General features: G+C 31.2%; 2 protein-coding genes across 7 annotated transcripts; one reads left to right on the forward strand and one right to left on the reverse strand.

Moving 5' to 3' along the window:
* Nucleotides 1-4895: 4895 nt before the first annotated feature.
* Nucleotides 4896-6516, reverse strand: LOC133699775 (probable carboxylesterase 18). Its single transcript, XM_062123227.1, has one exon. It carries the CDS (start codon nucleotides 6390-6392, stop codon nucleotides 5367-5369), a length of 1026 nt encoding a protein of 341 aa, XP_061979211.1. The 5' UTR covers nucleotides 6393-6516; the 3' UTR covers nucleotides 4896-5366.
* Nucleotides 6517-16436: 9920 nt separating this feature from the next.
* On the forward strand, nucleotides 16437-22694 carry LOC133699622 (uncharacterized). Of its 6 annotated transcripts, none has more exons than XM_062122943.1 (14): nucleotides 16437-16705; nucleotides 16917-17030; nucleotides 17163-17249; nucleotides 17852-17905; nucleotides 18082-18227; nucleotides 18383-18533; nucleotides 18615-18752; nucleotides 19472-19543; nucleotides 19625-19698; nucleotides 19795-19936; nucleotides 20879-20980; nucleotides 21292-21480; nucleotides 21698-21958; nucleotides 22382-22694. In XM_062122943.1, exons 1-14 carry the CDS (start codon nucleotides 16556-16558, stop codon nucleotides 22610-22612), a joined length of 1911 nt encoding a protein of 636 aa, XP_061978927.1. In that variant the 5' UTR covers nucleotides 16437-16555; the 3' UTR covers nucleotides 22613-22694. The 6 variants fall into 6 exon arrangements, with proteins under 6 accessions (XP_061978927.1, XP_061978928.1, XP_061978930.1 ...); XM_062122944.1 differs by having other exon boundaries at nucleotides 16438-16705; nucleotides 22506-22694; XM_062122946.1 differs by lacking the exon at nucleotides 22382-22694 and having other exon boundaries at nucleotides 16439-16705; nucleotides 21292-21547; nucleotides 21657-21913.
* Nucleotides 22695-23018: the final 324 nt, after the last annotated feature.

Below are 23018 nucleotides of genomic sequence, written 5' to 3' on the forward strand. Positions count from 1 at the left end.
GCAGGGATAGAAGGAAAATAAAAGGGTCCCAAATCCTTAACTTATCAAAGTCTTGTAGGTGTCATTTCTTTCCTTTGTCCATTACTTGTTTGCTAAAAGTCCATCCTTTACTGGTCCGGTGCTTGAAGATGCAAGGTAATGAATGTTATTACTGTAACCTTATAAAAATTATTGTCATGTATCTCTGAGTGTTCATACTCGTTATAATAGAAAAAAAAAAAAACCTTCGCTTGAGGTTTGACATACAAAGATGAGTCTGCTGGGGTTCAAAGCTAAGTGTGAATCGGTGCGAGGGTCTTGTGTTGAATGCTCGAGTTTTTGGCTGGAAATACTTAAGTTAAAGCTTGAAACTTGGAGTTAAGAATAATTTAGGCTAGAAGTTGATGTTTTGTTTCTGTTCATACAAGGCCTGGTTTTGATTTTTAATTGTTTTTCCTTATCTGATTTGATAATTAGTGGAGGTAGGAAGCATGCTTGTTTGTGTGTTCGGTTTTTTTTTTTTTTGTGGTAAAAATCTTGGGGGTAAATTGAAGTTAGCCGATGACGATGCCAAATGGGAGTTGGGCCTTTGAGAAAATCTCAATTGTTTGTTTCGTTTCATGGATTGGTGTGGTTTTAATATGATAATCTGTGCTGAAATTTTAAGTTCTTGGGATTTGGATCATGAAAAAAATTTCAGGTTTGATCTTTAGTGATATTGCATGGTTTTTGAGAGTTTTTGTAATGTAACATGGGTTTTCTCAAAGGTTCAGGACCTGAGGTGGACATTGATCTCTTTGATGACTGGTTCACGAATTTATTTATTTGCTTCTTCATACAAAAGTGGAGGTTTTACTTGTATTTTCATAATTTTGCAAAACATTTAGTACATTTTCATTGGGTTGGCTTTGTGGCCATACCCAAAATCATTAGACCTAACTGTAAAACCGGATCCAATAACCTTGTGTTTTATTAAGTTGGATCCAATACTTTCAGATCCAATAATCTTGAGTCTGGCTACAGATCCAGATTCAATATCCTAAAAGAAAATAAAAATATCTTAAAATGTTTTTTAAAAAATGTATTAAGATAATATTTTTTATTTTTTAAAATCTATTTTTTATATCATGACATCAAAATAATACAAAAATATCAAAAAATATTAATTTGAAGTAACAAAAATTAAAATTTTTTCAAAGCAAAAACAAGCATGCTTTAATAAGAAAATTCAACTCAACCTCAAATCTAACCTCAAATGAAAAAAAACTTATCATCACTCAACTTTTGTACATTATAAAAAAAAAAAAGTCTCATCAATTTATTTTCCCTTTACAATATAGAAAAAAAAATAAGAGAAAAGAAAAAAACTTAAAATATCTTAAAAGGAAAAAAAAAATAAAGGGCAAGAAATTAGTTGTTGGTGTAAAAAATATTTATGGTTCTACTGTAAAAAATATTTTATTTGAAGATTGTAATGGTGCAAATACATTCCATGCTTTTAACCCAACTAAAACATTTTTACATTTGAAAAAAAATTATTATTGACTCATTGCGGAGCACGGGCCAATATGCTAGTTATTATATTATTACATAATGGTTAATTTTTAAAATATTTTTTAAAAAATAATATATTGGGATAATATTATTTTATTTTTTAAAATTTATTTTTTATATCATCATATCAAAATAATACAAAAACATCAAAAAATATTAATTTGAAGTAAAGAAAAAAATAAAAAAAATGAAATTTTTTTAAAAGCATTTTTGAAATGCAAAAACAATCATACTTTAATAAGAAAATTCAATCCAACCTCAAATGAAAAAACATTTATCATCACCCAACTTTTGTACAATATAAAAAAGTCTCATCAATTTATTTTCTCTTTACAATATGGAAAAAAAATAAATAAGAGAAAAGAAAAAAAAAATTAAAGAGGAAAAAAATAAATTTGAAATTATCTTAAAAGGAAAAAATTAAAGGGAAAAAAATTAATTGCCGGTATATTAGGCATTACTGTGCTATGCATTATTCATGGTGCTACTGTAGAAAATACTTTATTTGAAAATGATGATGATGAAAATGCATTCTCTGCTTTTAACCTAACTCAAGCATATTTACATTTGAAAAAACATTTCTTATTGACCCGCTGCGGAGTGCGGGCCAATATGCTAGTTATTATATTATTATGTAGCAGTTATTTTTTAAAATATTTTCAAAAACTATATATATTGAGATAATATTATTTTATTATTTAAAATTTATTTTTTATATGACCACATAAAAAAAATACAAAAACAAAAAAAATATTAATATGAATTACAGAAAAAAATAAAAAAAATTCAAATTTTTTAAAAGCATGTTTTGATAAGGAAATTCATCCCAAACTCAAATAAATTTTTTTTATCATTACTCAATTTTTATACAATATTCAAATTGTCACATCAATTTATTTTTTTTTATCATATGAAAAAAATTAAATCAAAAAAAAATAAAAATAAAAAATACCTTAAAAGAAACTTGTCGAGCCAAGCCCAAGATTCCTTAGGCTTCCACTGTTCTTCATTAATTATTTTTGGAAAATTCAAATTTTAGGGAACCTACACCATTGTCGAATGAACATTTATATTCGTGTTGGAGTGATTTGGATTTGGATTTGGATTTGAATTTGTCTTGACAGCCAGAAACAACAACTTTTGACATTAAAAAAAAAAACCCAACGTCCCTTGTGAATTTTTGTTTTTGTTTTTGCAGTATGCCGGTTAGATTCTTAGAAAAGTGTAAACATTTCGGGCCTCATTAAATAATTTCAAATATGTTTTTAAACTCACATCAGCACCACCTAATGCCCAAACTAGTTAAAGGCCACTTCACCTTCTTCTCATGACTAGATGTGCCGTCCTCATGGTGAAGAAGAGGTAGGTTTTGTTCGGTGTACCTGCCTGTGCCTCTAGATATACCATGGATTCACTTTCATTTCAAATTCGAAGAAAAAAAATGCTGACCTTTTCAAAAATATACTTCGATACCTTCCATGAACAACTTCGCCTCCTACTTCTTATTTCATCAAAGGGCCACATGACCACACGAGAAGGATCCAATTACTCATGCATTGAATGCTTGCTACTTGCAAAACTTTGTAGTTGATTAGAGATTTTTTACTCAACTAAGTATTATCTATGGAGTTTAATAGAACTCAAAACTCATTTCATTTTGCTTAAAATTGAACTAAAAAATAGTATATTGCATTCCAATAAGCAGTGTAAAAAAATACTCAGCTTATTTTTTTATGAACAAAATTCTATTGGTGAGAGAACGAGAGGGTGAGACACTATAGTTGAGATTTGAGAGAAAATAAGTATGTTCTTTTTGTTTTTATTAGATAGATAGAAATATGGTGTTTGAACATCATAACAAGTCACATATGTTTCTAGAACATAGACGACCTGCATCCATTTGTTGGCATGTGCAATGCACGGGCCAGCAAAGTTACACTGCTCGTTTACCCTAGCTTATTATATTTGTTTTAGGCTTAATTTTGGTTCCTTAAGCCTTAATTAGTCTATATCAACTTTATTTTATTTTAGTTTGCAAAATCAAAAATTAATCGAGTATTAAAAATTTCACTCGATATTGTGAGAACCCTGTATATAGACAACTAAAATAAACTATCAAGTTAAATCTTAAATAAATGTAATGTAAAAGGATAAAACTAAAAAAAAATGAGTGACCTTAAGGGAAAAAAAAAGAAAGGACTTGAGCTCTTCCTCTTACCATGCAAATATGTCCCTAATTTATCAAAAAAAAGACTTGACATTTTTTCAAGTTTCAAACTAGATCTCCAAAACTTTAATTCTTTTAAATCAATGAAAATAAATTTATTTTAACCAAACCAAGCATCAAAGAAGCAATAGAACATTTCCTTGACAACATGAGATTCTCATATATAAATAAAAAATAAATTACCAAGACTAATCCCAAATCAAAACAACGTTAAAATACCATATAAAAAGAAAAAAAATTGATGGACCAAAAAAAAAACTCTAGAGATAAAAAAAAAGAAGAGGAATTACTATTAGAATCCAAAAAAATTCCTCCCAAACCTCACTATAAATCACTAAGTCCTCTTAGTGGTGTTTGTGTAATTGTAGGTTATGTATTTTATTTAAAAGTGTCTGGGGTTTAAAATTCTTGCCAATTGGTTGATATTGGAATTACTAAGTAAATAAAAGTGAATTTGTCTCTAATTTGGGCGGGGAAGGTGGGGTGCCATTGGAGATTTTTGACCTATCGCTATATAGGTTTCAAGAAGAATTTCGGATCTTGAAGATGTTATATTACTTAGAATCCATCCCTTTCTTCCATGTAATCTTATAAAATCAACTTAAAAAAAAAAACATTAACAAATGAGTTTATGAAATTTACTGATGAAATTCCCTTGTTCAAAAGATAAGATGCTTGTTCATTAAATAAGATCTTTTAAATAAATAGATTTAACTAAATTATATCTCGTACTTCACACTAAACCAATTTCTTTGTGGTGAAAAAAAAACAATACTAAAGCATTATTATTGTATTTCAAAGAGCAAAAAAAAAATATAACAACTCGATATAATGAAAACAGAAATAAAAAAAAATAATTGTCAAATCCCATGAATCAAACTATAAAATAGTAAAATAAAAAAAAATAATGAAAAAAAAATATTAAAAAATCATGACAGGGTGATGAGCACATAAAATGCCGCCCTGAGCAATATCCGACGCTGTATGGGTGGCGTCAACAACTTTTACAATTTAATATTAATTTATAATTAAAAAAATATAAAATTACTAATTAACACCATTCTTTAATATAATTATTAATAAGTCTCATGTTCTATACCCATAAACCTAACCTTGGCCACCAAAAACAAAATCATTGGCACAGTGAAAGCCTGCCCTCTTTTATTATAGAGTAATAAAAGTGTTATATTGACATTGCTATTATCTTCCTTTTCCCCCCCGGTTGGGCCAGCTGTCCCCCAAAGATACATGAAGTAGAATAGAGCTAGCAGCTAGCTAGTGCAGACATGTGATATTTTGCCCTTTTTCTAAAATCCAAACGACAACTTGCCATTACTTGAAAACAAAAATCTCAACATAAAAGCCATGACAGTCCCATATGAACCCGCAGAAACTGTGCATAATGATAGAGTTCCTAGGCATTTTAGCACCTCACGATGCATCTGCCCAATGACCCCCTCTTCAAGAAAGATGGAATTTATTCAACTGCGGTATCTAAATTCTAAACTTCAAGGCCCCGTCATAATTTCTTACTTCCCAGAAACTAAGAATGCATTGCTTTAGATTCATGGAGGGCTTGCGTGCGTGCGATTGTTTGGCTTATAGGCTATGGCTTAGACAGTCTCTTGGTAACAAATTCTTTGATCTCCGAGAATAATCTTGAAGACTCGGGCAGCTCCGGGAAGATATAAAATGCGTGAAACATATTTGAATACTCAATTAAGGTAGCCTCTTTCCCGGATCTCTTTAACCACTCACAATACCTCCTCTGCCAATCTTGTAACGGGTCGAACCCACCAACAATCACAATTGTATCCGGAAAATCCAAATCCGAGATGTTCTCAGCATTCGGTCCGCTCACATTCACTGCATAGTGATCCCGATCCGATCCATCCGGCAAAAACACTCTCCAGCACCAATCGGTTCGTTCTACCGTCACGAACGGGTATCCAACCAGTCGGAGTTCCGACTCGGTCCTCTCTTGCCCGCCAAAATACGGCTGAATAGAAACCAATCCAATTACCTTAACATTCTGAAACCCAGCCCGACAAGCCCGAACCGCAACATGATGGGCCAAATTTGCCCCGGCACTATCTCCAACCAGAAAACACTTAGACAAATCTGCATTAGGTGGCAGTAACCCATTGGCTCGATCATTGTCTAGGAACCGAAGCACGTCAAAACCATCATCGTATTGACAGGGAAATCGATGTTCAGGCGTAAGACGGTAATTAACTGAAAGAACGATAGCAGGAAATTTACGTGCAAACCGGCGACAAACGACGTCGTACGAACTTGATGCAGCACTTAGGAAAGAAAATCCACCTCCATGAAAAAATACCACAACAGGCAAAGAGGCAGTGTCGCTACCGTCAACCCCGCTATTTTCCGGGGTGTAGAGGCGGAACCAGAGGTTGCGGGTGGGGTCCACGGTGATATCAGAAGAGATGATGGAGTGAATGGGTTTGTTAGGGGAAGGAGAGGACTTGAAGTCAAGGAGATTAAGCAAACGTCTGTTTATGGTGCCGTTTGAACGACGTGACAGATCTGTTGCCGCTGAGATCATTGTAAGGACCAGCCGTGTCCTCCATGGGATGGCTAGTTTTGCCGGTGCTGGTGTTTCCCTGCTCATGTTTACAAAGATCGAAGAAGGAAAAGAGTGGTAATAAGAAGATGGAAGAGTTGAAGGTTTTTTAATTTTAATGGCTGAATTTCTAGGGTAGGGTATGGAGTAGCTCTTGGTTGGTCATGTAGGGGCCAATGGCATAAGAAAAATTATAACAGCAGATGAAAAGGATGGATAGACTTTTTTATCCTTGGAATTTGGAAAGTTATTCAATGTATACCCCAAACATGGCTGTCCATTCCATTGGAGTAGGTGTTTTGTTTTTTTAATTTAAACGGTATATTTCAGTTTTGTAGCATTTTAATATATATATATATATATATATATATATATATATATATATATATAATTCAATAAAAATAATTTAAATTTAAATTTAAAGATAAACTAACTTGAAATTATACAATTTAAATTTAAAACACAAGTAGTTGAACATATATGATCTGATCGACTCGATGAGTTTAAAAACAACTTGGAAAACTTGTAAAAATATAATTTGAATAAAGCAAAATTTAAAATGATATATTTTTTTAAAAAAAATTTTAAGACGACAACATATTAGATCAACCCAAATCAACCTGGGTTAATCTTTTAAATCTGTAACCTGATTCATAAAATCATAATAACCTTAAATAATGTAAATCAAAACAAATTATGAAACTCAATTCTCAATAAACCTATTGCTAAATGATGAAATTGAGAAAATTTCAATCAAAAACAAAAATGACATTTTAAAACAAAATTATGAATTTGAATGAAATTACAAAAATAATATTGACCTTTCTAACCTTTTATTGTTTTAAAATTTTAACTTGAGATATAATAATATGTCTAGAGACTCCTTGTAAAATATCAACTTAATCCAACGATCAGATTAAGAGATATGATTGATACCGTAAAATTAAATAATATATTTTTTAAAAAAAAGTAAAATAAAATAATTTCATTTGGCCTGAACAGAACAATTAGAACAAAACCAAAATGCTAGTTTTGCCGCTGAGATCATTGTAAGGACCAGTCGTGTCCTCCATGGGATGGCTAGTTTTGCCGGTTCTGGTGTTTCACTGCTCATGTTTACAAAGATAGAAGAAGGAAAACAGTGAAAATAAGAAGATGGAAGACTGGTTGAAGGTTTGTTGAAGGTTTTTAATGGCTGAATTTCGAGCGTAGGGTACGGACGAGCTCTTGGTTGGTCATGTTGGGCCAATGGCATGAGAAGAGTTATAACAGCAGGCAAGGTTCTCAATTTCGTTTTGTGTATAATCGAAATATTTTATAACAATTTAAAAATAAAAATATTTTATTTTATTTCAAATCTTTACCCGTTTTATATTTTTCAGATAAATTTTTAATGAAATATTCCAGTTTCATTTCATGTAAATCTTTAAATCAAATTGATCCAGATCAATTTGATTAATTAAATCACCCAAGTATAAACTATAAAAAACTCTTTATTATTATTATTATTTTCAATAATAATTAAATCACCCAAGTATATATATTATTTTGAATATTAATTAAATCACCCAAGTATAAACTATTGTTCATGTGTTATATATATATATATATATATATATATATATATATATATAACACATGAACAATACAACCTCTACATGGCACGCTGAAACCAAAATATTCCATTCCAATTGAAAAAACAAAATACTTACCGAAACGAAATTGACAATCTTGATAACAACAGATGAAAAGGATTGATTGAATTTTTTATCATTGGAATTTGGAAAGTTATTGCATATATACCCCTAACATGGTTGTCAATTCCATTGTAGTTGGTGTTTTGTTTTTGTTTTTTTTTTTAATTTGAACAGTATATTTCAGTTTTGTAGCATTTCAATATGTCATTTAAAGTTAAATTAACTTGAAATTATGCAATTTAAATTTAAAACACAAGTAAAAAAAATAAGAGTTAAACATATATGATCTAATCGACTTAATGAGTTTAAAAACAACATGGACAACTAGTAAAAATATAATTTGAACAAAGAAAAAAAATTCAAGATGACATATGTTTTTAAAAAAACTTTTGAGACGACAACATATTCATCGACCCAGATCAACCTAAGTTAATTTTCTAAATTCGTAACCTGATTTATGAGACTATAATAACCTCAAATAAAATAAATCAAAACAAATTATGAAGCTCAATTCTGAATAAATCTATTGCTGAATAATGAAATTGAAAAAATTTCAATATAAAAAAATGACAAAAATAACATTTTAAAACAAAATTATGAATTTGCATAAAATTACAAAAATAACATTGACAATCTTACAAAACCTTTCTAAACTCCAATTGCGCTAAACTTTTAACTTGAGATATAATAATATGTCTGAATACTTTTCATAAAATATCAGTTTAATCTAACGATCAAATTAAGAGATATGATTGATACCGTAAAACTAAATAATATTTAAAAAAACAAAAAAAAACATTATTTGACCTAAACGGAACAACTAGAACATAACCAAAATATTCTGGTCAAAATTTGGATGGAATTTATAGAACAGACTGAGATTCTGAACGAGATAAAATCCATTTTGATTTGTTTTATTTTTTAAACTGGAATGAGACACGTCGACCATCCCGAGCAAAAAGAAAAGGAATTGACAACCTTGACCCTACATGGATTGGCTTTATATTTTAACATTTTCTGCTATTTTTAGTCATTGTTTCATGGCATAATGTTGGAAAATCTTTATAATGGTCAAGCTATAATAGCAATAATTATGGTAAAAAGATAAATATAAAAAGAGAAGAAAGAATTAAATTCTTTCTCATTAAAAATAATTTTACATCTTCAAAAATTATCTTTTTAATTTTTTTCTTTCTCCTACAGCATCATGAATGCTATTAATAATAATTTAAGTATTATAAAATTTCTTGTATCAATTAAAATTAAACTATTATATTTAATAAAATAATATAAAAAAACCCATCAAATTCAAATACAACGATTTAAGTGCCATCACTAATTATAAGAACCGTGAATTAAAAATAAAGTTAATGGCATGACCCTTGGGTATCTTTCTCCCGTCTCCCAGCCATCCTGCAAATTTGAACTTTTTTGAAAATTAGGATATTTAAAAAAATTAAGTAATTAGCATAAGGGAAGAAAAATTAGAAAATAACACAATTGGTAAAATGTTGTCGTTTAGAAAAAAAACTGACTAATGTTTATATGCCGAAACTTTTTTTTAATTATGCTGGAAAGGGAAAGAACACCTGTAAATTCCTCATCTTCCAATATGTAACAATGGTGTGGTTGGCTGGTTGCGATCAAGGGGATATTGTAGAGAATATATATATATATCTTGTTTAGAGCTAGGTTGAATAGAACTGCTAATAATTAGTTTTACATTAAAAAAAAATTAATGCAACTACTAATAATTAACATTATATGATAAAAAAATATAGATATTAAAATTCCTATTTTAAGTTATAAAATCTTAAGAGTATTTTAGTCTAAAAATATTTTATACATTGCTCGTGCTTTTGTATATAGTTATATATAATGGTATAATTACAATTATTTGTGGTGGCTAAATTAATATATATATATATATATATATATATATATATAATTTGAGGATATATATATATCTATATATATAATTTATATATATATATATATATATATATATATATATATATATTTTTATGGGGTAAAATGTTTCCCCATCCTCACAATAAATGCTTTCAAAGAAATATCAAAAGGGATGGGCTTCTGGCTCCCAAGTAGTTGAAAGTTGGCTCTGACTTTTCCAGCGAGATGATGTTGATAAATTTGTTTCAAGTATTTAATTTTTTAGTATTGTTGTCAAATGCTAGTCAATATTGTTCCTTGCCGTCAAATAAATTCTGGTTTAATTTCATTTTCTCCTTGAATTTTAATTAGGACCTATCAATTTCCTTTTGATATATGACATTTTGTTCAAGGTTTAGAAAATTGAACTGTATTTTTCTTCTTAAAATAAACTATATATCTCTATAAATTGGCATTGTATTTTTCTGCATTTGATGCTTTTATTGATTGAGATTTTTAATATAAAAAATTTAGTGAGTTTGTCTTTGAATTTTTCTTTTATTGATTGGATTTTATTTTGATCATATTTTCATCCTTTTTTTCTCTTTCAAGTGAATTTTCTTTCAAAACAAAATTAAATATATTCAAAATGAATCACGTTAAGAATTTATCTATGAAACTATTGGTAAACTATCTGTATTTTTTAGAGGAAACAAATTGAGGTTTACACAATAAATTAAAATGATATTTTTTTGTTAGTTTTACTATTAGATATAAATAGAAGGACTTGACTAATAAATGGATGAAATAACATGATAAATTCATAAGAAAAAAAGAAGAAGAATTTCATTTGAGATTAAGGGTGTGTTTGTGTTTGCGGTGTAAAAAACACAACAAGGTGTTTGATAATTGTAAAAACTGTATTTTATACTGCGGGGCTTACCAAAAAATTGAGTTTAAAATGCAGTTTTCATGAAACAGTTTTTACATGTTTTTTTAACCGAGTTTCATAAAACCCTATTTGTTTTTGTGTTTCAAAAGCGCTTTTGAAAATATTTAATAATTTTTAATTTTTTTCTTTACTTCAAATTAATATTTTTTTTCGAGTTTTAGATCATTTTGATGCGCTGATATTAAAAATAATTTTTTAAAATAAAATATATTATTTTAATGTATTTTCAAATAAAAATTTACTTTAAAAAACAACCGCAATCACACAACTACTAAACATTTATAGATGTTTTTTTGTTGCATATAAACTTCAACCATAACTTTTACAAAATACATATCTAAAACCAACTAACTATACTTAATTATATTTTTTTCAAATAACAACTAAAAAAATTATCTCAAAAACTATCTCGTACGAGGGAAGAAATGAAATCACGTTTGACAAACTGAAATGAAATTGATAGATTTATTGGTTTTAATAATTGAACCTATGCAATTTCTAATTGATAGAAAAAGTGGAAGCTAGCTGGCTTTTCCTAGCTTTAACGGGCTCTTTGAGTTAAATTATGATTGTCTCAAGATTAGAGATTAGATGTGTTTTTGGCCATTAAAGCTACCCAACTATAGTTTTTAGTGAGAAGTGGACAAGTTCAAAACCAGATATTCTGTCATTTTCAATTATTAAAGTATTGACAACACTACTTGGTGCAAAAGGAATCCATTCTTATTTCCAACCATAATGACACGAAGGAGATCAATATATAGACATTAAAAGTTGAATTGTCGACATGTCAAGTCGATGTCTTATCTCTTGAAATTCCCCTTTTTTTGGCGTATCAGTCTAAAAATCTCAACAAGGTAGCTTATGCACTCGGCAATCAAGCAGCTCTACTCAACGTTACACGCACCCATGTGATGGTTCCAATTCCTTCCAAGAGCTACACCAAGGAGTTCTATCTATTGATACTGATACAATCAAAATAATTAAAGGAATAAGTTTGATCTAAATAGAAAGAAACTATATATAAGCTAAATAAAAAAAACTAAAAAGAAAATGTAAAGACTATTTCACCCTTAATAAACAATAAAACAAAATAACATTATATCTCTTAATATCTTCCCTCAAACTAATGATGCAACAACTACAAGCATCGATAGTTTGTCAACTAGAAAATGAAAGCGGGAAATAAAATATGACTTGGTAAAGAAATCTGCAATCTGCGAAGAAAGAACAAAGGGCAAAGTAATTGTGTCATGCTTGAGATGATAAAGAGTAAGATGATAATCGATCTCAATGTGCTTAGTTCGTTCATGAAAAACCAAGAAGTGAGCAATTTGAATAAAACTCTGGTTGTCACAATAAATAGGAGTGAGATGAGAAATAAAAACTCTCATATCTGCAAGTAACCAACATAACCAAACAATCTCTTTGGTATTATATGCCATAACACAATATTTTGTTTTGGTTGAAGATTGAAAAACAATAGATTGTTTCTTGCTCTTTCAGAAAATAAAAAAATCACTCAAAAAGATACAAAAACTAGTAATGAACTTGTGATCTATGGGATCGTTGCTGTCACAAGGCGACGTCGAAATGACACATTTTAATGTGCCTCTTGAGAGGTGGTATTGAGAAGGAAAGGGTTTTGAGTTTAATCATATGATTAAGGTTCAAGAGTCGCCACCTAGTATTATGGTTACTAGAAAATATATGGCCTGCGAGAGTCTGGGCAAGGAACTGGTTGTGCAAAGAGAAGACGCATCACTTCCAGTGCACCCTACCTGAGGTATGCTACATTGTTGTTTGATTGTTTTTCTAAGTCAAGTTTATATCCATTGGTCCTCTTCTAAGGTTTAAGGTAGATCTCCCTTCGTGAGGAAGTCTCTTGATACGATCCAAGCAAGGTCAAATTTGGATTTTGACGTAAAAAGTGCACTTATCTAGTTTTACGGCAACAATCATAATTCTCAATCCAATCGTTGGATCAAGCTGAAATTGTATGTGGAGTCTCCTAACATGTTGCCCTACCTTGGTATAAAAGTTCAAGTCAATCAAAGTTCGGCAAGGTATCGAAACACAGGTCAACAGAGGCTGTACGAATTTTGTTATTTACTTTCTTTTGACTTGTGGACTTCCTATTTGGCTAGGATTCTTTTCCTAAAAGGATGTGGCAGCTTATTTTGGGAATCTCCTAATTCTTCAAAGATCTTTAATGGGCTGCAACATAGTTTCCATGTGTGGCAAGGATTAATAAATGTTCAGAATCTTTTTCATACAAGGATTCCTTATTCATCCTAGCTACAAAAAAGGAAAGAAGACTTCAGAATAAATTCTACCTTCAGATCAGATTTTCTAGTCTATTTGGAACTTTTTAATGGTGATAAATTTGATTCTAGCATATTTAGGATGGTAATTTTTGGATTTTTATTATTTTTATTATTTTCTTCTTAGTCTTTGGGTTATTATTACTTATTTGGGTCAATTGTAAGTGAGCTTAATATAAGTCCACCTAAGGGAGGTCCATTAGGATTTATTTAAGTCTAGAGTTAGTATAAATAAAGGCATAACCAGGCATGTAAGTTAGACAATTCAGATTAATAAAACTTCTTGTTTGTCGCACTTTGTTTGTGTGTGTTGGTAAGATAATCTCCCTTCCTTGGTTCTCTAAAGAACTGAAAACGACTTATCGAAGAAGAACTAGCTTCGTGGCTTCATCCTTATACTTCTTATTTGTGAATCATTATTCGTTGGGTGGGGGTTTTCGTTTCCAATAGTGCTGGTGCCTAGGTACAAGTTATCTTTATGTCACACTCCTATCAAACCTAGTTCTGCCTCTAAGACAATCAAAATTTCTTATCAACAAACCAGACCTACTACCCTATATGGTCTGTCATGACCCCGTCTTGGTTGGTGACCCATAACTAGAGTTCTATAACTTCAAATTGAGCAAGATCAATTTCATTAGTTAGTCAACATCCAAAACTATAATTTTGATGAGGAACCTGATCCTAATTCCTTCATCCTCCTACCTGAAATCCCTATGTAAGTCAAGAGAAAAAACTGTCCAGATTCCTCAACCTTTCCATTTACACACAACACATAAAGTCCTTTGATTTTCTTGCAATTTTACCCCTGATTTCAATCAATTGACTTGGTAAAAATTAAATTTGGTCTCCTAAAATTCAAATCTTCTCAATTAAGCTCAAATTGGGCTCCCAAACTTAATGTTTCACCAATTAAGCCCCTAATAAAATTAATTTGACTCATTTAAAGTATAATTAAGTTCTTGCGTATAATTAAATCCTTCAATTGAACCTAAATTAATTCAAAAAACATAATCAAACTTTAATTTGTCCCATGATTAAATCAAATTGATCTATTAAAAATCTTATTATATCCCTAGGCTTAATTTTGATACAGATTCGTCCAATAATGATTTTAATTTGACATTGAATTTGCATTATCTCTTTAGTTTTTGGTAAAACAAGGTACAATTAGGCTCTTGATTCCATCCAAAATTACAGCTTGATTCTTTTTTAATGTGAAATCCTCTCAACTTGCTTTTGCCAAAATAATAGTTTGTATTTTATTTTTTTATTTTAGAAAGAAAAAAGATGAATTTGGAGAATAACCCAAAAATAGGTTATGATAATTGCCCTTTCTTTACAATGCTTACGATAGAAAGTTGTGTAAGAGACTTTAGATAGTAAGCTTTGTAAAGAAAAAAAATGAATGAGAGATAACAGACTCACCAAATAGAAAAATGGTTAATCCTTCTAAAAGTGTTTGAAGCAAGGGCTCAAAAGTGTACTTAACGAAAAAAAGACTAGAAAGCACATTATCTGAAGGACGAGGGCTAGAAAACGCACTCGAAAGAAAAAAAGATATGATTTGCATAGAAAAAGATGATCTTTGAAAAAAAAAAAACCTTTTGAATTGGTATGGTTGCACCAACCTACCTCTTGGTAAAATTCAAATTTTTTGAAATGGTCAAATTATCGTTGGTGACCTGTCCATGTAAAAAATGCAAAGATTTTTTAAAGTGGTGAAAAATACGAATAATTTTTCAAAGTGGTGAAAAATGCGAATGATTTTTCAAAGTAGTGAAAAATATGAAGATTTTTCAAAGTGGTCTTATTGTAATGGGTGATTTGTCCAGGTGAAAAATACAAAGATTTTTTAAAGTGGTGAAAAATTCGAATCATTTTTCAAAGTGGTGAAAAATGCAAATGATTTTTCAAAGTAGTGAAAAATACGAAAATTTTTCAAAGTGGTCTTATTGTAATGGGCGACCTGCTGAGGTGGAAAATGTAAAGGTTTTTGCAAAGTGGTGAAAAATAAAAGATTTTTCAAAGTGGTGAAAAATGCGAATGATTTTTCAAAGTAGTGAAAAATACAAAGATTTTTCAAAATGGTCTTATTGTAATGGGCGACTTGCTTAGGTGAAAAATGCGAAAGTTTTTCCAAAGTGGTGAAAAATACGAATGATTTTTTAAAATGGTGAAAAATACAAATAATTTTTTAAAGTGGTCTTATTGTAATGAGCGACCATTCAGGTGCAATGCTAATATTTGTTTTTAGAAAGAAACATTTTACAAGAGTGGTTTCAATACTTCTATAGTTGAGTACAAAATCAATGTGCTTTGTTAGCTTTGTTGCAATCATACCTTCAGAAAATTAAAACAATTATCACCATGCTTAAACATGAATATATAAGGTCCAAAGAGGTCACTTAAAACAAAAATGAAAGAAAAAGATTAAAAAAAAATACAATTGGAATTCATGTTCTATATGAGATCTAAACCCACAACTAACTTTCAGTTTCACAAAACCAGGTATTATTTGGGTTCGATCTTAAAACAATTTTATTGGATTAACTGTTTAATAGCTCGGTGCATTACAGGATTTTATTGGATTAACTACTTAATAGCACAGTGCATTATAGGTTGCATCATAATAAAAAGTTTTTTTATGTTTTCTTATTAATGAATATAGGTGCAATTATAGTGCACCGCGTTGCCAAATAAGCATTTAATTTGAGATATTTTTAATATGCCGGAGTGGTGTATTTTAAACTTTTTTTAAAAAAAATTTAATTGTGGTACGTGAAAAAGTGTTTGGTTAACTAATATGATATAACTTAATTAGATAATGATAATTAAGGAGATATTTATTTGTATAATATCCCGAAGGTTAAGTTTTGGAATTTTAATTAGAAAATTTCATATTAAAATAACTTTTTTTAAAATCAATTGTTAAAATATAAGAGGTATTAGATTTAGTATTTGAAAATGAATATAGAGTAAGAATTTAAAATCAGAAAATAGAAGACCTACACAAAAAAAATATTTTATATACTATTTATTTTTTAATAAATATAATATCTTCTCTTGTATTTTGAAAAATATAGTACAATGCTTTTGACTTTTGAATAAACATTTCTTATTCCTTGAAAAAGAAATTCTTGAAAACGGGCTAGAAGAAATCGAAACAGGACCGATCTTAGGCCTAAGCCGTAGTTGGGCCCGGCTCATGAATAAGTCGATTTCGACTCCACTTTTGCCAAGAAACAAACACGCAATTTTCCCTCTTTCCCTCTTTCTTCCTCAATCCACCAGCTGGAAAAAATCTAAGCACCTCGCATTTGAAAATCAGGCAAGAGAGAGAAGAAAATGACTTTGAGCTTTGAAGAAATGAATTTGCTATATTCACTGCTGAGATCAGAGCAAAGACCAATCGATGAAATCGTCACCGAATTTATGAACAATATCAATCGCTCTCGCTCTTCCACTCTTTCTGCTTCTCTCTCACTACTCTTACAGGCAAGCAACGCATCCTCTCTCTCTCTCTCTCTCTTACTGAATTTATGAATTTTGCTAGGGTATAGGTGCTCTCGAATTCGATATAATTAAGCCTTAAGGATTTTTTTTTTGTTTGTTGATTGTGTTTAGTAGTAAAAATTCTGAGGACATAAGTATTACGTGCTTACTTTGTATTGCTTGATGATGAATTGGAGGTTTAAGTGAAGTGCAGGAGGATAAGATGATGCTCAAGTCTACGGAAAGGTTAACTGCGTTTGCGATTCTTTATCTGACTTATTCATTGCAACAGTCTTCTGCAAATCCGTTTGTAGCTTTGTTTATCAATGTAAGTAGCGGGATTCTTGCCTGCGTCACGGAAAGATTATTATAATAGAATGTGAATATTAGTAATGCAGATGAATGCAATGGTTCTGAAAGAAAATGTGAGGCTTATGAGTTTCATTGTGGGATTTTACAGGCTGCTTGTGATGAGGGAGCAGAAAAATACGAGAGGGCGTTTGTTCTTCAGTTGTTAGCCTCTGGAAGCTCTGGTGGTAGCAAAGAGGTTCTAAACTGTCTTTTTTGTGTTTTTGATATTAAGTGATCTGTTGAAGTGGTTCAGTTAGCATGTGAAGGAATGTGGCAATTTAGCATGTCAGCATGCTTATTACATGGTGGTTTTTTTAACAGTTGTTTTTTCTAGTGTTGTTTTTGTAGAATTTACTTTTAGGAACAGGCTGGAACACTTTACACCATGTTGCTTGGAGTTGGGTTGTGTCTATAAATCAATTATATTTAACAAAAAATGATCAGGAATTTGATAATTGGCTGAATTTTTGAAATGGTCACGGAAATTATCTTAACTATTTTATATATTTATCTGAAAATAGTGTGTTGTTGGGGATAGTGTAGTAAATTTCAACTTTTACCATCCGAAGATGTGGATCTTTTTGTTGGCTAATAGAATAGTAAATCTTGTATTCGACTTTTACCATCATTAGGTATATAAGATCAAGGTATTCAGGAGCTGGTTTGTAACTTTAGTTGGATTAGTCACATCTCTTCATGCTTGTTCATTTTAGTCTCTCTTACATTCTTCCATTTTTAGTTCCAATTGTTTCTCTTTATGATAATGGTTTCTGAGAACAACTTTCTGCTCTTTTCCAGTTTCTTAAACAGTCTGCTGCAAATTACATCAAAGTTTTTGATCCTTCAGTCCATGTAAGCTCCTTATATATGTCAAATAATGCTTTTGATGAGTGAATCCATATTAAACTTGTGCATGTTATCCATTTCACCACATTGGGGATTCCGTTCTGCTAAATAAGCCTTCTAATCTAGTCCTTGGAACTTTTCTTTTTCACATTGCATTGATAAACTTATCTGCTTATTGTCAGGCTTTCCCAGCACGTGAACATTTGCAGCATCAATATGGTGATAAAGTCCATCCCAAAGCAGATAATTCCTTATTTAAAAACATTTCACTGAAAAATATAGTGCCAGATCCAGAAGTACCCCATGGTTGTGATGCAAATTCACAAGAGTATGTCCCCTGGAATCGAAGGAACAATTCTAAAGATGTGATGTTTTCCTTTTGTTTGTGCACTATTTTCTGCTTTCAATTCGGGCCAGGTTCAATTTCCATATTCTTTCCGTTCTGAATTTTTCGACATATAGATGATACTGGTTCCTTTGTAGGTTTGATTTGCAACCTGGAGTGAAACCTAAACTTGGATCTGGAGATAGAGACGAGGCTCTAACTGGATTGTTGGCAAACTTGTCGCCAGAGGGCATAGGTCCTCAATGGATCAGGTCTCGACCACCGAGGCTGCCAATACAGGATGGTGAAGTAAGGGCATTTTATTGTCAAGTATTTGACTGCTTAGTAGAATTGGTTTTTTTTCCCTTAACTTTTCAAACTCATTTCCAGTTAGTGTGGCTCAACCCTGATAGCAATCATGAGCTTGTGTGGGATCATTGTATGTGTGCTGATACTAGCAGGGGAGCAGCAGTTAGGGGGTTGATTGCAAAAGCCTTGAAGGGACCTCTTGCGCCTTCTCAACAAGAGGTTCTGCTACTGTTCTATGTTTTAATATTATGCACATATACCATTTATAAAGCAACCTCTCAAGTAGTTTTTATCACAAATTTTACTTGGATACGGAAACGACTTTTGGAATCTAAAGAAATGTGAAATTCTGGTTCATAATGGATATGTGGTAATTTGGTACTTCTACAAAGTAATTGTGCAAATGCTTGATAACCATGTCTACTTGATTATACTACATCACCGAACTATTTTCAAATAGCTTGCTTATTTTCATCCTTCTTTTTAACCATGTAGCTTCCATATTTTAACCTCTTCCTTGCTGTCATGTCCTAGCTACCTTATAAGGTCTTTTTTTACCTCTTCAGATTTTTTTTTGAATTAATTTTTCCCTTGATAGTACTTGTATCAAACTGCTTATGTGTTTTTGCACGTGTTTGTACTGAAAATATTGGAAATACTAGTTGAATGCTCGCAGCTTTGCCTAGCACTGAGACCATGGCAGGGTTCGGATTTAATTAGTCTTAGGCGTGTTAGTGACCCTGGCAAAAAAAACCTTATGTAGTTAAAACGTTTTGATTAACTCAATAATTACCTATTTGTAGATAGATTGTCTTGATGAATTGTTCAAGTTCATATTAATTATAGAGAGAGAATTGCATGCTCAACATTGTTTTTGTCTAGTTGTTGCATATATGATATTGAAATGAAGTAATGACTCCAAGCTCTCTCTTGTCCAGCAAGTCTTGGTGGAATTGACTAATGACCCAAAGCTTGTATATCACTGTGGACTGGCACCAAGGAAGTTACCTGTATGTCATATGACACTTTCATTTTTCATTTGGAATAAGAGTTCTGCTTGAAATTCAAAGGCCTTTTTCATCTGCTGTCAGGAATTGGTAGAGAACAATCCTCTCATTGCGGTTGAAGTTCTTACCAAGTTGATAAATTCTCCTGAAATTGCAGAGTATGTATTTGGTGCATGGGTTGTTATCCTTTATTTTTATTTCTAAATATGTGTGATACTGGTCTGATGTTTGTTTATTTTTATTTGTGGGTTCAGTTACTTTACAGTACTTGTCAATATGGACATGAGTCTACATTCAATGGAAGTCGTGAACAGGCTTACAACAGCAGTTGAACTTCCAAAGGAGTTCATTCGGATGTACATAACTAACTGTATTTCCTTGTGTGAAAATATCAAGGTACATCCAATGACCATGCATATTTATTGCATTGATAATGTCACAGTACTGGTGGAACAAAACATTGTTCTGCTTGAGGAACCAGTTGGTCACTTAATTATAGAGGGCAACATAATGAAAACATTTGATGAATTTCCACTGAGGAGATCATGGAGAAAATGAAACTCAAGCATTCATTTGATCCAAAATGTAGTAGTTGTGGTTTTGGTACTTCTTAAACTAGCTATATGACAATTCATCATGCAATTTTTTTTCTCCAACAACTTGAAATTGCCTCATTTTTCTAGGATAAATACATGTACAAAAGCAGTTAAGTTCATTTCATGAGGTTGTAATCCAACCAGATATTAACCAATGATTTTAACCTTTCCCGATTTCCAGGATAAATACATGCAGAACCGACTTGTCAGACTTGTTTGTGTTTTCCTGCAGAGTCTAATCCGAAACAGAATTATTGATGGTCAGTTTGCCGTTCTACCTGTGATTGAACTGTTATAGCAGCCAGTTGACATTAATGCATATGCAGACGATGTACTTCGTTCTTTGATACTCATACATGAGGTTTAATGAAATGAGAAAACTTAAAGAATATAAGAAAGCAGACTACATTACTTTGTCTGATATAAATTAAAAAAAAATATTCTGGAAGTTTGTTTGGAGAAAACTAAATCAAAAGGAACAAAATTTTGTAATCATATCTTGTGATTGATGAGATAAGCTTACGGGTGCTGGGACTGAGAGTTGAAGATGGCATGAAACATGGAATTGGAAATTGCTGCCTGGAAAGCTGTATTCTGCACTTTTTTAAAATGTCTTAAGCTTTCAGAACAATAAACTGCCTAGAAAAAAAGAAGTATGGGCTTTTATTGCATGACATGAATTTTTTATGTCCTCTTTTGGCAACAATTCTGTTGATTTTGACCTATGGTTGTGGTATTGCAGTTAAGGATCTTTTCATTGAAGTCCAAGCATTCTGCTTTGAGTTTTCACGAATTAGAGAAGCAGCTGGTTTATTTAGACTTCTCAAGACCTTGGAATGAATGGGTCCATTTCTATTCCTTGTGCTGCACACTTCCTTTTCTTTTAGTTTACAGTTAGAGTTTTTATTTTCCCTTTGTAGATAACGAATCCTATTCTTCCTTTCTATCTTAGTTAGTGCACCAAAACTTCTCTTTGCAACTAGATTATCTGTGTGGCCTCTGATTTATAACAAATGAACTGAGATTTTGTTTGGATGAAGTTACACTTACCAACAGAGCACAGAGGAGAAAGAGGAAGGATTTGGAGAAAGAAGGAAAGCATTTTATTTAATTTTCCTTGGTTCATTTCCTCATGAGTTTTGTGCCAAATTTCAGGCGTTTTTCATGTTGTTGACGGTTTTTGGAAGATTTGGCTGTTCCAGGGAAGGCATTTTGAAGCCCCATGGTTCTTTCATATATGATAAAGTTCTATTCTTTCTTTACTGGACCTACGTGATGACAAACTGGCTAAATAGAGTGCTGGATAACATCATCAATGTAGCTGGAGCACCGTACCTGAATGAGGTAGACCTGGTTTCCTCCAACTTTGGATAGATCATCGTGTTGAGAATTAAGTCGTGATTTATCTGTGGTGAGGAACAAGGACACTTAGTGTTAGCCATTGGGTTTTTACTGATTTCCATAACAACAATAACTTTGATTCTCTGCTTGATTTTGTTTCTGGAATCATTTCTTCAAAGGGAGAAAACATGGTGATGCATTTGAAGGGGTTTAACTGCAGGTTGCAGCTACTGATTTGGACGCAGGGCACCAAGGAGATCGCTCGGTATCATTTGCAAGCCACAAAAATTCACACTTCCGTCTCAAAATATTAACTGTAGGCCTGCCAATGCACCATGGCCGGTTTGGATCCAAAGAAAGCTATTGGAAACCATTTTCAAGAATATGTAATCAACACCCTTGTTCCATCAATCCACATCATCTCTCACTGTCCAAACCATGCCACATAAAAGTCAAGGGTCTAAGTTTACCAAAGCTACTGGTGAGTGAGTGTTTTAGTCTTATAATTATTTTTTAAAGTATTTTTTTAAATTATTTTTTTTAAAAAAAATATTAAATTGGTTCTTTTATGTCTTCATGATATTAAAAATTTTAAAAAACTATTATTTTAATATATTTTTAAATTAAAAAAAAAAGCATGCATCACACGTTTATAGCCCACCCAAAAGTAAATGTCTTCCAATTTCCTCTTCCACAAGCTCGTATCTATTCTTTTCATATAAAAAAAAGAAAAAAAAAAAAAACAGGCGGTGTTTTCTTTTTGACACGCGGTGATCTAAGCCATTAAAATGTTCTTACCACTTAGATATTATCCATTAAAATGTCTGAGTTTTTTTTTTTTATCTTTTCGGATAAGAAGCCATACCCTGATATTCTCATCTGTAAAAACTTGACACGCCAACAGGGCACAACAGGGTTGCTGAGCCGAAGTAAAAAATATAGGCATCTGGTTACCATTAATTTTTATGCCAAGCGATTTTTTAATTTAGATGACCTAAAGAATGCAGACGCTCTTCCTAATTGCGCAGAGAGTCTTGAGAAGTGGAGGCAACATGGTATAGACACCAGCAACATCCACCCCCACCTCCACCAGCCCCCATCGGCACTACCATTACCACCATTGTTCCAAATGTAAATCTTAGGCTGTCAATTTTATGTTATTTAATTTCCATGTTTTTGAAGTTATTAATAGCTTAATCCTTTTCTATGTTTTTTAATTCGTTTGTAAGTTAATTCTTTTCGTCGATTTCATATTATTTTTTAGATGAAGACTGTATTTATAATTAATTAAACTACATTAATAATAAAATGAAATAAATTAAGCTCACCATGATTTTCAAGTTTTCACACGGTACATGTTAGCTGTTGTCACATGTTGGGGGTGTTGGGCGGTTTTGCAAATTTTTGAAAAAATACAAAATTTGTTTTAAATTAATTTTTTAATATATTATATTAAAAATATTATTTTGATTTATATAAATTCTTGTTACATCTTATAAAATATTTTTGGCCAATTTATTTAGTTTAAATTTTGATTTAAA

The sequence above is a fragment of the Populus nigra genome, chromosome 7 (genome assembly GCF_951802175.1).
Source record: "Populus nigra chromosome 7, ddPopNigr1.1, whole genome shotgun sequence".
Taxonomy (NCBI): Eukaryota; Viridiplantae; Streptophyta; class Magnoliopsida; order Malpighiales; family Salicaceae; genus Populus; species Populus nigra.

Coding starts and splice junctions, on each gene's coding strand:
- LOC133699775 (XM_062123227.1), bottom strand. CDS start 6,392: ATGAGCAGGGAAACACCAGCACCGGCAAAACTAGCCATCCCATGGAGG.
- LOC133699622 (XM_062122943.1), top strand. CDS start 16,556: ATGACTTTGAGCTTTGAAGAAATGAATTTGCTATATTCACTGCTGAGA. Junction 17,906..18,081: donor TTTTTGATCCTTCAGTCCAT/GTAAGCTCCTTA, acceptor GCTTATTGTCAG/GCTTTCCCAGCACGTGAACA. Junction 21,481..21,697: donor GAGCACCGTACCTGAATGAG/GTAGACCTGGTT, acceptor GTTTAACTGCAG/GTTGCAGCTACTGATTTGGA.